Source organism: Dendropsophus ebraccatus, chromosome 1 (assembly GCF_027789765.1).
Source record: "Dendropsophus ebraccatus isolate aDenEbr1 chromosome 1, aDenEbr1.pat, whole genome shotgun sequence".
NCBI classification, from domain to species: Eukaryota; Metazoa; Chordata; class Amphibia; order Anura; family Hylidae; genus Dendropsophus; species Dendropsophus ebraccatus.
In genome coordinates this window covers 195496905-195513048 of record NC_091454.1, presented here as the reverse complement: position 1 = coordinate 195513048, position 16144 = coordinate 195496905, and the positions used below count along the sequence as shown (strand labels likewise).

Sequence of the window (16144 nt, the reverse complement as noted above, 5' to 3'; positions counted from 1 at the left end):
ACCGGGAGCTTCTCTGCTTCTTCTGTCCTTGTCCTTCCAGCTGAGCCATGTTTGGAAATCTCTTTCACGCCCTTCAGAGGCTTTGTCCAATCCATCTCTAATGTCCAATTCTATTACCCTCTGCCTCTACCACTGGTGCAGCTCAGCTTTCCAACCCCAGAAAGATGCCACTGTCTGAAATGCCCCTTGTAAGTTATAAGGTAGCAGTTATTACTCAGGAGTCATGTGGGCGGGCCTGTTTCCTAAGAAGTCATGTGACCCTGACTTGAATGATGTTCCATAGGCCAGAATACATAATTAAAACAAAGCCCTGGAAACCTCTGCCACACACTGTGTGTACTGGCCTCAGCTTCTTCTGGAATAACATATGCATTAAAGGGGTATTCCCACCACCTTGGCCTCTATCCACAGGATAGGGGATAATCAGTGGGTGTCCAACCATTGGACCCACATTAACCCCCAGTATGGCGACAAAAGTGTCTCCAGAATGAATGTCTCTTGGGTGACTTTTATTCTCTATGAAGTAACTGAACTTTTCCAAGCAATGCCAAGGCCCCATAGAGAGTGCTAACCACACACGTACCATTCTGACGATCGGTAGTTGGACCCTCACACGATAAGCTTCTCCCCCATCCGCAGGAGAGCTTCATGAGATGGGAATACCCCTTTAAGAAGTCCACCTCTGATTTGAAATACTGATTTGTTCTGATTTTATTGCCAGATGAATTGGAGGATGTACTGGCACCCAAGAAGCTGCCTGACCCCATCTTCAGACCAGTATTATAAAGGATGTATGGTAGGTAGAGGCTTGTTACAGATCATGCATTGGGGCCAAAAAACTTTAAAGGGGTATTCCAGGAAAAATTAACTTTTACGGAGATCCCTGGGGGGTTCAGGGGTAGGATCTGCTATTTTTAAAAATAGCAGATCCGACCCCTGAACCCCCCAGCTATCTCCGTATCGGACCCCGCCGGCTATGTTATGAATAGAGCCTCGAGTTGACCCGCGACCCGCAGCACTAGTCGTTCCTATGGAGCGATGGCAAGAGCCAAGTATGCCGGAGGAGCGTTGTACTTGACTCTATTCATAACATAGCTGGGTCCGATACGGGGGGTTCAGAGGTCAGACCCTCACTATCTCCTGCTTTTCCCGTATCCTGTGGATAGGGGAAAGTTAATTGTTCCCGGAATACTCCTTTAAGTTAAAGAGACTCAGGTTTATGCTGCATCTAAGGGTACAGAGAACTAGTGACAGAGAAACTGAACAGAATGATGTATCACTTACATTGTTCTGTGCAGCTGATTTAGAGATATTATCCTAAATAACCGGGACAATAAGTAGTCCTCTCCGTTATGTGCATGAGCTCAGTAGTCCTGCATATTCATGAGAAGCAGGAAACTCCGCCCACCAGTTGCTGATTGGCAGATATCTATCCATGCTGTGTATAGTCAGCAACTTTCAATCAGGGGAGGAGTGCGGCAAGAATCTTATTCTCCTACATATTAGGAGAACGGCTGAACAGAATGATGTAAGTAATACACTGATCTGTTCAGCATTTCTGTCAGTAGTTTATGCTGCCCTCATTTAAGACAGCAAACACCAAGTGACAGATTCCCTTTAAGCCTATAATGTTATATACCCTATGTCTAATAATCCAGAATATCTGATGTTCCAAATCAGGTCAGAGATGAATGCCATAGTAAAAGGCACTGGAAGTCAGCGTTCCTTTAAGACGTCTGCACCAGGGTGAGTGACATTGCCTTACAATAACTCTCCGGCTATTTTTAGCCCATTCACCTTCAGTATTGGCGTGCAGTATTTTTGTGGAATGATGCTGATGTTAGGATAATACAGGAAGGCTTTTCTGGGTTGCAGTGGCAGCACAATTTCGCCTGGTAATATGACAGGATGAGTCCTCTCCTATTGTCTCTGGATGATAGACCATCAATACTAGGATGGCTCGAAACGATGAGAACATTATTCCTGTATAACCCCAAACCACAAGCTTTTATTCTTCTTTACCAAATCACAATGATTTCATAAAATATTTCTGCATGAAGAAGTCCTGCTCCGATGTCACTCCTGTTCAGTGAGGTCACATACTGTACATATTCTTTAGATTAAAAGAGGTACTCCAACGAAAATCTTTTTCTTTCAAATCAGCTGGTTTCAGAACGTTATATAGATTTGTAATTTACTTATATTTAAAAATCTCAAGTCTTCCCATACTTATCTGCTGCTGTATGTCCTGCAGGAAATCATGTTTTCTTTTCAGTTTGACACAGTGCCCTCTGCTGCCACCTCTGTCCATGTCAGGAATTGTACAGAGCAGTAGCAAATCCCCATAGAAAACCTCTCCTGCTCTGAACAGTTCCTGACACAGAAAGAGGTGTCAGCAGAAAGCACTGTGTCAGACTGGAAAGAAAACAACATTTCCTGCAGGACATACAGCAGCTGATAAGTATGGGAAGACTAGATATTTTTTAATAGAAGTAAATTACAAATCTATATTAACTTTCTGAAACCAATTGATTTGAAAGAAAAAGATTTTCACTGGATAAACCCTTTAAGGGTGCCTTCACACCTGCCAACTCGCAGCGTAAATCTTGCTGCGAGTCTGGCAGGTCCTGGCAGTTCACTTTCACTACATACAGGCAGCGGTCTGAACAACTGCTGCGTGTATGTAATTCTTCCGGCCCCTTAACCCCTTCTGCTGCCGCCCGGCTCCCCCGCTGTGTCTGTATACATTACCTGTCTCTCGCTGCATGGGGTCCCGGCGTACTGCTCTCCCGCCCAGCCAATTAGTGGCTGCAGCAGGCCAACACACTGATTGGCCGGGCGGGAGAGCAGTACGCCGGGACCCCGTGCAGCGAGAGACAGGTATTGTATACAGAGCGGGAGCCGTGCGGCAGCAGAAGGGGTTAAGGGGCCGGCAGAATTACATACACTCAGCGGTCGTTCAGACCGCTGCCTGTATGTAGTGACAGTGAACTGCCAGGACCTGCCAGACTCGCAGCGAGATTTACGCTGCGAGTCGGTAGGTGTAAAGGCACCCTAAAAAACACCATCCACATCAGTGTCTACCTACATACCGTACATGTCATTATTCAAGCCAGTTAGGACTTGGACATTGATCTGTATTAAGATTTGGTCCACACAAAATGATCTTTCATATGTCCAATCTCTTTAGGTTTAGGTAAAATGTGTTTGTTAAAGGGGAACTCCGGTGATTTTTTTTTCTTCAAATCAATTGGTTTCAGAAAATTATTCAGATTTTTAAATTATTTCTATTTAAAAATCCTACTCTTCCAGTACTTATCAGATGCTGTATGTCCTGCAGGAAGTGGTGTGTTCTTTTAAGTCTGACGTAGTGCTCTCTACAGCCGCCTCTGTCCATGTCAGGATTCTCAGGAACTGTCCAGAGCAGTAGCAAATCCCCATGGAAATCCTCTACTGCTCTGGACACTTCCTGACATGGACAGAGGTGGCAGCAGAGAGCACTGTGTCAGACTTGAAAGAATACACCACTTCCTGCAGGACATACAGCATCTGATAAGTACTTCCAGTCAGTCCAGAATTGTGTGGGGGAGGCTGAGGTCCCTGCCCCAATCAGCACCTGTGGCTGGGACTTCAGCTCCCTTATAGTTTGGTAATTCCTTCTGCCTCATTGCCCGTGATAGAGCGGCTTTCGGGTAGCTTCACACGTAACGGATCTGCAGCGGATTTCACACTGAGTTTGCAGCGAAATCCGCTGCGGATCCTGGTAGTGTGAAGGTCTATGGGGTTACATATCCGCAGCGGAATTTTCATTCCATTGTGGATATGTAAGCCGGTCCCTTTAACCCCCCACTGACCGCATCCCGAAGCATACATTACCTGCTCGGCGCCGCTTCTGTCTGTCAGGCTCCCGGCTCCCCTCGCTCCCCATCAGCCAATCAGTGCACGGCAGAACTGATTGGCTGATGGGGACTGACAGGATCCGGGAGCCTGACACACAGCCGCAGCACCAAGCAGGTAATGTATGCTCCGGGCCAGGGGCTTTGGGCGTCAGGAGTTAAAGGGGCCGGGTCACAAACTGGCAGCAAAATGAAAATTTTGCTGCAAACTTGCAGCGTGATATCCGCTGCAGATCTGGTACGTGTGAAGCTACCCTTCGAGTGTGACTAAGCTAGTGTTGTATCCTGATTACTGTTCCCTGGTTTTCACGATTTTTGACTCGACTTTTTCATTATTCTACTAACTACTGGTTTTTGTACCACATTGACCAATTGTTACCGACCCGGCTTGTTCACTTAGGGTCCTGTTATACCAACAGATTATCTGACAGATTTGTTTGATCCAAAGCCAGGAATGGACTATAAACAGAGAACAGGTAACAATGGAAAGACTGAGATTCCTCATCTTTACTAATCCACTCCTGGCTTTGGCTTACAAAAATCTGTCAGATAATCTGTTGGTGTAATAGGGCCCTTAGAGACTATTGTGTTTGTTTGTCTTGTCCACGTTTCTATTTTACACCAACTCAGGTCAGGGACTGCCACCCAGTTACCCGCTGCCGCCCAGGGCAGTTTGTGGTAAGTAGGCAGGGACAACGGGGCGGGTGTCAGTGCAGGGCTTCACCTGTCCTGTGTTGCTGAGTCCCGTCCTGACAATAACATTGCTCTGCAGTGAGAAAACCTGAAGCACCAGCTGTGTTCATTCCCTGTCTGCTCGTCTGCCTGTTGCATTGTAAGGGTGGGTTCAGACTGAGGAATTCTCGCGGAAAATGTCCACGGAATTCCGTCAGCTGTCCGCCCGCACATCTGGGCGCCTTTCCGCCGGCCCCATAGACACCATTCTATGGGCCGGCGTATTCCACGATCCGCTTAAAGAAGGGACATGACACTTTCAGCATATAGTGGAATACGCCGGCCCATAGAATGGTGTCTATTGGGCCGGCGGAAAGGCGCCCAGATGTGCGGGCGGCCAGCTGACGGAATTCCGCGGACATTGTCTGTGAGAATTCCGTAGTGTGAACCCGCCCTTAAGCACAAGGCAGCATGCTGTAAACACACACACACACATATATATTTGTACAGTATACTGTATGTACAAAGATCCATCAGAGCCTCACTATACTGTATTAGTAAGTGATATGTCTTGGTGGGGTAGTTTTATTGAAATGTAATTCATGATACTGAATGATACTGTAATTCATGATTCTGATACTGAAATACCCCTTTAAGCAGCACCACTTTGGGACCATTGGCTTACATGTACACCCCAAACTGTCACCATTGCTGTCTTTTACTTTAATCCATAGCCAATCCTAAACTTAGTTTAGTTTTAGATGACCATTGTACATTGCTGTGATGGTAGTCACTGATGACAGAGCCTGGGTACCTCTTATAATTATAGTAACACCATTTCCCCTTATTTTCACATACACACATCCATGTACATGGCATTTTGAACCAAGCCCAGTTTTTTTCTATTTATTTTATTAAAATATACAGTGATGAGCCATCAGGTGCTGCCATACACAGACACATCATGTAGTAGTGAGGTGAGTGCATATAAGAGAGAAGACTCCCCTTGTAACATGCATTCATTCGTATACATGCCTCTCTGGTCTAGTGCAAAGTTTCTGTAATCCCAGGGGGAGGGAAGGTTCCTGGAGCCTGTTGCTGATACATGTGATGAGAATTGTATGGGATGATGGAAAGGGTTAAAATACACTACACAAATTCATCCCTTCAAATAAGGGTCGCTAAATAATGAGTACCAAAGGCAGAGGTTAAAGGGGTTGTACCATGAAAAAAACTGTATTACCTATTCATAGGACAGGTGAGAAATGTCCACCTATCCTGCTTGCGGAAAGGTGATAAGTGTTTTTCATGAGATAACCTCTTAAAGGGGCACTCCAAAAAAACTTTATTTTCTATCAAATCAACTAGTATCAAATTTTTATATAGATTTGTAATTTACTTCTATTTAAAAAAAAATCTCAAGTCTTCCAATACTTATCAGCTGCTGTATGTCCTGCAGGAAGTGGTGTATTCTTTCCAGTCTGACACAGTGCTCTTTGCTGCAACTTCTGTCCATGACAGGAACTGTCCAGAGCAGGAGCAAATCCCCATAGAAAACCTCTTCTGCTCTGGACAGCTTCTGTTATGGACAGAGGTGGCAGCAGAGAGCATTGCGTCAGACTGGAAAGACCACACCGCTTCCTGCAGGACAAGCAGCAGTCAATAAGTACTGGAAGACTTCGGATTTTTAAATAGAAGGAATTTACAAATCTGTATAACTTTCTGACACCAGATGATTGGAAAGAAAAAACATTTGTGCTAGAGTACCCCTTTAAATTCCAGCAAGGAAATGACCTGGTTATATAGGGAAGACTTATTGGTTGGACCAACATGGGAAAGGTTACAAAGAACAAATAACCTGATATTTTTTTTTACTAGAACCAACCAAGACCAATCAACTAGGCCATAATCCAGTACTGCACTAGGCTTCACTGTCTGAAGTCTGAATTATGGCAGATTTAGGTTGGTGATGTAGCTAGAGCATGTGACTGCATAACCGCAGACATCTTAGACTGTGAGCCCAGCATAGGTATTGGCATTGATAGATTTTTCCAAGCTGTCAGGGTCCCTGGTAGGCTAAGGGGGTTCCATACAAACAGTGGGGGAGATTTATCAAACATGGTGTAAAGTGAAACTGGCTCAGTTGCCCCTAGCAACCAATCAGATTCCACCTTTCATTCCTCACAGACTCTTTGGAAAATGAAAGAGGGAATCTGATTGGTTGCTAGGGGCAACTGAGCCAGTTTCACTTTACACCATTGGGGAGATTTATCAAACTGGTGTAAAGTGAAACTGGCTCAGTTGCCCCTAGCAACCAATCAGATTCCACCTTTCATTTTCCAAAGAGTCTGTGAGGAATGAAAGGTGGAATCTGATTGGTTGCTTGGGGCAACTGAGCCAGTTTCACTTTACACCATGTTTGATTAATCTCCGCCAGTATGTCTAAATGGAGTTCAGCAGGAATTACGCCCATGGACTGTACATCACTGAATGTGGGCTATATAAGAACTGACGCCATATGTTCAGGACCAACTGAAAATGTTGATATATGCAGACGAGACATGAAACTGATTGCATAAGTCTAATGATTTGGGCGGAACAGAACAGTATGAATAAGAGTCCATGGGTCCTTTTCCTGTGCCTCTTTAACCTGACAATTCCATACAGAGTCATGCTGAGTTTTTATTATCAAGCTGTGACATACCCCATCGCATGCTGTTTCCACTTTTCCCATAGAAGCATGGGATCTGAAGAACATGTATGGTCTCTTATAACATAAAGCAGATATCCTAACCAGAATGTCTATGTGAGGAATGAGGTGACCACAGATATCGGCTATTGGGCTCATTTTAGGATTGTGAGAACCTGTCCCAGTCTGTGGAGCTGCAGTGATATCTCACATAATGTACATAAAATTTAGATATAGGCCCAAGGACCTCCACTTGTAATGGCGTGTCCCTATGTATACTCAGATAATGTACAGTCCACGTGTGTATACTATATATTGCTGCATGTATGGAAACCAAGTGCAGGACTATATTTAGAAGTAATGCTTTCTATACAGCAAGAAGGAAAGTACTGGACAAAGGCCAAAAGCAATAACGTAAGAGGAAACATAAAGACCTTTGGTAATGGATCTCATGACTGAGGCTGATGCTTGTAATATCTGTAGCAGGCTCCATTGCACCTTCCACCCTCTCAGGATCTCCCATGCCTTCATCAAGAATTGTGCTTTTGCTTGAGAGGAGGAGGACGGTAACGCTCAACTCATCATTCGGTGATGTTACATATCACATTGTGTATGCACCAAGAAGTACAAATAAAACTTGTACATTTCATGAAAGTGGACGGTTCTAGAAACCACTAAATATTCCTATGTTTAATCGCCATCATTAAAAGATTAAAGGTGGGGGGGCATGTTCTCTACAAGATCAATGACATCCAGCTGCTCCAAGATGGTGGTAGGTGGGCACGTAGCGCCAGTACATACCACCGTCTGATTACTGAAAGAGATGAGCTCCAGTCTGATCGTTCAGCATTTGAATACCGATGGCTGAAAACGTTGGATGCAGCCCTAGGGAGTGCCGGATAACAAGGATACCTCCATAGGTCATAGGCTGTATCCATGTTTTCCAGGACTCCCTAGGGCTGCATCCAACTTCTTTAGCCACTGGTAATCAAATGCCAAACAATTGGACTTGAGCATGTTCCAGTTGCCCTCATCTCTAGTTATTTAGAATAATAATAATGAGCTATACATCCAAACTGAGAATTATTTCTAAAGCCTTTTGCTACCTCATTTTGGACCCTAGGTCCTCCCGGAATCAGCTGTTTGATGGCATCCACTGCTGGGCACCTCTGCGATCACTGTCATCACTGGACGTCGCTCATGGAGCTGGAGAGGAGCGGTATGTAAATGTTTCTGGGTGTTTTATACATGTAGTGATGTTTAGGCTGATATTGTTTTCATTTATACAACCCTGAAGTCAGATTCTCCAAAGCCACATGTAACCTTAGGAAAGACTATAGTCTGTTCCACCACAAAGGCAGTACCACAGTATGTACCACCATAAGGAAAGTACCACAGTATGTACCACCATGAGGAAAGTACCACATTATGTACCACCATGAGGAATATACCACAGTATGTGCCACCATGAAGAAAGTACTGCAGTATGTATCTCCATAAGAAAAGTGCCACAGTATGTACCATGAGGAAAGTACCACAGTATGTACCACCATGAGGAAAGTACTGCAGTATGTACCACCATGAGCAAAGTACTGCAGTATGTACCACCATGAGGAAAGTACCACAGTATGTACCATGAGGAAAGTACTGCAGTATGTACCACCATGAGGAAAGTACCACAGTATGTACCACCTTGAGGAAAGTACTGAAGTATATACCACCATGAGGAAAGTACCACAGTATGTACCACCATGAGGAAAGTACTGCAGTACGTACCACCATGAGGAAAGTACCACAGTATGTACCATGAGGAAAGTACTGCAGTATGTACCACCATGAGGAAAGTACCACAGTATGTACCACCTTGAGGAAAGTACTGAAGTATATACCACCATGAGGAAAGTACCACAGTATGTACCACCATGAGGAAAGTACTGCAGTACGTACCACCATGAGGAAAGTACCACAGTATGTGCCACCATGAGGAAAGTACTGCAGTATGTACCACCTTGAGGAAAGTACTGAAGTATATACCACCATGAGGAAAGTACCACAGTATGTACCACCATGAGGAAAGTACCACATTATGTACCACCATGAGGAAAGTACTGCAGTACGTACTACCATGAGGAAAGTACCACAGTATGTACCACCATGAGGAAAGTACTGCAGTATGTACCACCATGAGGAAAGTACCACAGTATGTACCACCATGAGGAAAGTACCACATTATGTACCACCATGAGGAAAGTACTGCAGTACGTACTACCATGAGGAAAGTACCACAGTATGTACCACCATGAGGAAAGTACTGCAGTACGTACCACCATGAGGAAAGTACCACAGTATGTACCACCATGAGGAAAGTACCACAGTATGTATCACCATGAGGAAAGTACCGCAGTACGTACCACCATGAGGAAAGTACCACAGTACGTACCACCATGAGGAAAGTACCACAGTATTTACCACCATGAGGAAGGAACCACAGTATGTGCCACCATGAAGAAAGTACTGCAGTATGTATCCCCATAAGAAAAGTACCACAGTATGTACCATGAGGAAAGTACCACAGTATGTACCACCATGAGGAAAGTACCACAGTATGTACCACCTTGAGGAAAGTACTGAAGTATATACCATCATGAGGGTAGTACTACAGTATGTACCACCAAAAGGGTAGTACTGCAGTATGTACCACAATGGGGAAAGTACTGCAGTATGTGCCACTATGAGGGCAGTACTGCGTTATGTACCACCATGAGGGCAACACTGCAGTATGTACCACCATGAGGGCAATAGCACAGTATGTACCACTATGAGGGCAGTACTGCAGTATGTCACACCATGAGGGCAGTACCGAAGTAGCAGTAGTATCTCTAGCATCACGTTTCAATTTCTGATCCAGACAGGCAGTATTGGTAAAATAAGGCTTGAGTTCTATATGGATAATGGCTGCTCTATTGGTATTCCTGCACGGGGTCTTGTAGAGAACATGCACTCAAATAAATGTGTTTTCACCAAACTAAGAAATGGAAGGCTTCTGCACAACAACCATGGTACCTGTACCAGGCCTACACACCAGGCCTAAACTCTTCTAGTGCCGGCAGGTTACAGCGCCACCAATCGGCAAAGGAAGAGGCCATTGCATTTCTTTCTGCAAACATAGCGCTGAGGTGATGGAGGATTTGGCAGGATTTCAGGAAGCACATAATGCAGATATCTGCATATAATTCTTTGTTTTGTTCTTTAAACCATCAAATATATCTCTTCTTTTCATTTTTCGGTGGGGGGTGGGGGGTGAGGGAATGCTTCATATGTCCCACATCTGATACAGGCAAGAGCGGCTTTCTGTAAAAATCCCTGATTTAAGAATCCTGGCTCTTGCAGAGATAAATGTGCTTTTTTTCTGTAATAATATAAAACAGTCCTTAGAAAGGTGAGTTTGTTACGGTGCGGAGTAGGTAGGGATCAGTGCAAACAGGCAGGCAGTAAGTAGGATTGTCTGTTCCCTGGGAGAGAGATTACACCATCCATGGACTGTTGGTGACACAAGGAAGAAGGGCGGTGGATGTGATCCAGTCTTGGGCATACTCGGTCCGATGGGTCAGTTCTGGTGCTGGCATGGGTGGAATGCAATATCTTCTTCTAGATCACATTTTCAAAGAGCTGCATGGATCGCATAATGTTTTCATCCTGAGGAAGGAAGAGGAAACGTCATGATGTTTCTCGTTAAGTAAGGTAAAAAACCTCTGGGAATAGTCCATTTCCTTTTACTGGGTTATGTAGGTCTGTGGAGGTAAGAGCTGGATGGTGAGAGGCAGCACAAGCTTATCCTGTAACAATAGGGGCTTCCATTGGTTTATTCTTCACTTACCTTAAATGGATACTCCAGTGATTTTATTTCTTTCAAATCAATTGGTTTCAGTTATATAAATTTATAATTTTCTTCTATTTAAAAATCTCAGATCTTCCAGTACTTATCAGCTGCTGTATGTCCAGCACGAAGATAAGTATTTTTTCCAGTCTGATATGGTGCTCTTTGCTGCCACCTCTGTCTGTGTCAGGAACTGTCCAGAGCAGGAGAGGTTTTCTGTGGGGATTTGTTACTGCTCTGGACAGTTCCTGATATTGACAGAGGTGGCAGCAGAGAGCACAGTGTCAGACTGGGAAGAAAACACCATTTCCTGCAGGACATACAGCAGCTGACAAGTACTGGAAGATCTGAGATAATAGAAGTAAATTTCAAATCTATATAACTTTCTGATACTAGCTAATTTGGAAAAACAAACAAACAAAAACAAACAAACAAACAAAAACATTTAGCTGGTGTTTCCCTTTCCCCATACACCTTCAATAACTGACAGTCATCCATTGTCAACCCCATCCTCTCCCTGTCCTGCCCATACACTAGAATGTTCTGCATAGATAAATGTTCCTGTGGAGTAAGCCACAGTCACACTGCCCTGACTGTGGCCTATCTCTCCCAGAACAAAGAGGTTGGGCAGGTATTTTCCATCACCCCGACCCCTATCATTGTCGACATCATCTGTCAGTGGACAGTCAGGAGAGCCCCATACACTATAAGGCTATGTTCACACACACACAGTATTTTTGCTCAGTATTTTGTTCAGTATCTTGCAACCAAAAACAGGAGCGGATTGAAACACAGAAAGGCTATGTTCACGCATTGTTAAAATTCAGTGGATGGCCGTCATTTAATGGCAAATAATTGGCGTTATTTAAAAACATCGGCCGTTGTTATAAAATAACAGCTGTTATTTGTGATAAAATCACAGCCATCCACTAAATTTTAGCAGTGTGTGAACATAGCCTTTCTGTGTTTTCAATCCACTCCTGGTTTTGGTTGCAAGATACTGGCAAAAATACTGTGTGTGAACCCAGCCTAGAACCATGTTCCCACTGCGTATCATACCAGCAGTTCTGTGACCCGGCCGGGTCACAGAACAGGCGATGTTACTAAAGATCATCCCGGCCGGTACTGCAGTATCGGCCGGATGATCTTCATTTCTGCTGAATTCAGATGCGGGCACATCCGTGTGCGCCCGCTTCCTAATTCACCACTACACACAATGGAGCGTGCGGCTGGAGCCGCTGCGGCCGCAGAAAACTGACATGTACGCTCTGGCCAGGATTCAATTTATTTAAATACAATGTATGTTTAGCATAAATCACAGCCGTTGTTGCAAATTGCAACAACGGCCCTGATTTATGCTAAGCATACGTTGTGTGAACATGGCCTAAGGGTACGTTCACACGTACAGGATCCACAGCAGATTTGATGGCCCAGAATAGATTCAAAGCAAATCTACGACTTCAAATCTGCTGCGGATCCTGTACTTGTAAACGCACCCAGCTGGGTTCACACTACGTATATTTCAGTCAGTATTGTGGTCCTCATATTGCAACCAAAACCAGGAGTGGGTTAAAAACACAGAAAGGATCTGTTCACACAATGTTGAAATTGAGTGGATGGACGCCATTTAATGGCAAATATTTGCTGTTATTTTAGAACAACGGCTGTTATATTGAAATAATGGCCGTTATTTACTGTTATATGGCGGCCATCCACTCAATTTCACCATTGTGTGAACAGAGCCTTTCTGTGTTTTTAATCCACTCCTGGTTTTGGTTGCAATATGAGGACCACAATACTGACTGAAATATACGTAGTGTGAACACAGCTTAGGCTATGTTCACACTACGTAAGTCTCCGGACATATTTTCGCGGCCGGACATATACGCGGTAAACTCCGGCCGGGGATTTACGGTACTTACGGCCGGCTACGTACGGAGCGCGAACTTACGCCCGAAGTCTACTTACGCTTCCCGAGCGCCCTACATAGCGATCTGAAAGCGGTCTTTTACTTGGAAATCTTCAGCTAGCCCCGGACACCCCACAGAACCTTTTGGATCGGCACAAAAAGCTAGAAAAATGAAGAAATCACCACTACGTACGGGACCGCATGTTACGCTACGGGCGTAAGTTACAGCATTTTCGTCCTCAAACAATGGTCTGGTTCATTTTTTACGGCGCCGCGTACGATCCTCGCGTAAGTTCTTACGTAGTGTGAACTGTGCAGCCGTACATCATATACTTTCCATTGTACGCAAACTACGTAAGTCTCCGGCCGCTTATTCACGGAACGAGCTACGTCCGGAGACGTAAGTAGCGTGAACATAGCCTAAAAGTATAACGTGTATGGGGACCTATTCTACCCCACTATTTGCTGTAAAAATAGGAACAGCACAGAGGCCTTCAAAAGGATTGTATGGCAGCATTTAGGGGGCTAATGACCTGCATCAGCGAGATCATTGCTGTGAGTCATTATTGGCAGGTGTCAGCTACAGAGAACAGTCGGTACCTGTCCTGTGTGATGGGCACTTAGCTTTTAAACCTCCTTCATACACCCCCGCCTTACTGGCAACATGTATTTACGCTGGGCAGTCATGAAGAGGTTAATGTACATAGGCCAAGATTAAAGGTTAAAAGGGGATATTAAGGGATAAAAGGCTGACTGCTGGGACCCTATCGATCACAAGAATAGAAGGCAATTCTTTTCTGACTGAATGGAGTGGTAAAGCACATATTCAGCCACTCTCTATGGGACTTAGGGGTTACCAGCGCTACAAAAACAAGGTCTCCAGTTTCGGTGCAGGTTTTGTAACTTGGTTCTATTGAAGTGAGTGGAGCTTAAAGAGGATGTACCACCATTAGAATGAATGGAGCCGCGTCATGGGGAGGGAATTCTCTCCCACTGGGGGCGGGCCGGCCTACCTCCAGTGCTTGAGCAGCGGCTGGTTCTGGTGCATAGAACGGCGCCGTGCACGGAAACCGGGCCGCGGTCTGAAAAACTGACCATGGCACCGGCTTCCCCGTGACAGCGCCATTCGATCCGTCGGTTCAGATTAAAGAGGATGTACCTGGTGGTACATCCTCTTTAATTGCAAACCACACCTGAACTGGAGACAAGAGCGGTGCTGTCTCTGGAAGAAAGTGGCCATGCTTTTGTAGTGCTGGATAACCCCTTTAAATCACCAGAAATCCTTTATAGGATGGAAAACCTTTTGCCCTCCAGCTGATGCAAAACTACAATTCCCATCATACTTTGGCTATGCAGGCATGATGGGAGTTGTAGGTTTGCAATAGCTGGACTGCCAAGGGTTCCCCGTCCCTGCTTTAGAGGGTGGATGGTCATGTGCTCTGTCACTCCATCCACCTTGGGGGCAATGGACTTTCCTGCAGCAATACTGAGCACACAGTGGATTTTACAGGTCATGGTATATTCATTATTTAGCATCCCTTTTTTCCTTGTGTATGATATACCATTCACTTGCATTACGAGCAGAATGTCAGCAGTTCTGTCATGATTTATGCTTGGAATCTACTAGACTATAGAATGCCTGACCTCAAGAGATAGTAATAGCAGATACAGTGACAGGATGATAGGGGATTATTAATATTCCATAGAATGATGTATAAGAAGAAGTGAATATGTGTCTTGTTTTCATCTATTCTAAGGGTAGAGAACAGTCGTGATCAACTAACCTTCTGACAAGTCTCCAGGAATTCATCAATGGTTACTACTCCGTCATGGTTTCGGTCCATCTTCTGTAAGATACATCAGAATGAAAGAGGTCTAGCGTCCAGAGGCAACTCAGGCAAGTAAGGAAAGCATATGGAAGTGAAACCTTAATATTACCTGGAAGAACCTCTCCACATGCTCGATGGGGGCATCTTCTCTGAGCATGGGGTATGTGTAACGTCCCATCATATCATAGATGGATTTCATTATTGCCAGCATCTCCTAAAGAGGGATGAAACACTTTGTATAACCATATCTGCAGAAAGGTATGGTAGCAGTGCTAGAAGGCAGTAATAAGGGTCGCAATGGTTGCCATTGCGCCCCGGCCTGTGCACTAGTGTGGTGCCCCACCACTGGTGCTGTCTAGAGCACCTGAGTAAGTTACTCTTTCAAGTTTACAAGTGGGAGATGTAGTATTTTGTTTTCCCCCCAAGGTGTCACCACTGTTTTTGTTTCTCCTAAGCTGAAGCCAAGGGTTAACTGTTTTGTACTACACATTTGTGTGCTGACTAGTCACAGGTGCTCTTTCTTCTAACCTATCTCTTATTCACTCTCTTAAACACACTCAGCCCCACCACTTACAGGAGGGTTTAGATTAGCCCCTGTGGGGGGAGTTAGTTCCTGGGGGAAGAAAGTTTGTGGAGTTAGTAGTTGGAAGTCTAAGCAAGCAGACGTGTGAGATGCTAGCTCGTTACAAAGTTATCCTACTACACTCTACAGCAACTCTGCAGTGCTAAGCTCACCTTAGGGAAGAGAAGCCACCTAGGATAACCCTAGCCCATGCCAGTAACCTCTCTAAACAATGCAGGGAAGTCTCCTGAAATAAGAGGAACTGACCCCAGTAGGACAAAGCTACCAGGGAAAAGGTCTACGTATCCTCCTGCACAGCACATGACGACTGGGAAGTCTTGGAAGCCTGCTACCTCCAGATAACCAATGAATGGAGCTTGTATTACCCACCTAGGACAGGTATCTCGCAACTAGAGGGCATAAGGTGGTTCAGAGCCACAACTGGCATCAGTAGGTATGAGTATCTTCTTATCTTTACCTCTACACCTGTTCCGGCAGAGCACATTCACTACATTGGGCAAGGCTCCTCTGGCAACTCCTCTCCTCTTCCTTCTCTCTACAAAACACCCACCTCTACAAGCACTGGTTCTACCTCATTGTCAGCCACAACGTTTCCGTGTCAAGATTTTCACTACTGTATCACATGTACTGTTAAATTAATTAAGTCTTATTCAGTAAAGTGTTCTATTTTTGACTAAACGTGCGGAACT

General features: G+C 44.8%; 1 protein-coding gene and 1 long non-coding RNA gene across 5 annotated transcripts in view; one reads left to right on the top strand and one right to left on the bottom strand.

Moving 5' to 3' along the window:
• The first annotated feature begins 719 nt into the window (after positions 1-719).
• LOC138766034 (uncharacterized) lies at positions 720-16133 on the top strand. The gene is made up of 3 exons (XR_011358670.1): positions 720-796; positions 8381-8476; positions 14801-16133. It is a non-coding gene; the product is annotated as an uncharacterized lncRNA (long non-coding RNA).
• Positions 8240-16144, bottom strand: part of KCNIP3 (potassium voltage-gated channel interacting protein 3) — an 81563-nt gene continuing 73658 nt past the window's right edge. For all 4 annotated transcript variants that reach the window (XM_069943291.1, XM_069943307.1, XM_069943317.1 and 1 more), the window contains 3 exons: positions 14982-15086; positions 14828-14890; positions 8240-10953 (listed from right to left, as the gene is read on the bottom strand). In XM_069943291.1, the coding sequence (XP_069799392.1) occupies positions 10906-10953; positions 14828-14890; positions 14982-15086 (216 nt within the window). In that variant the 3' untranslated portion in view covers positions 8240-10905. The remainder of the gene's footprint in view (positions 10954-14827; positions 14891-14981; positions 15087-16144) is intronic.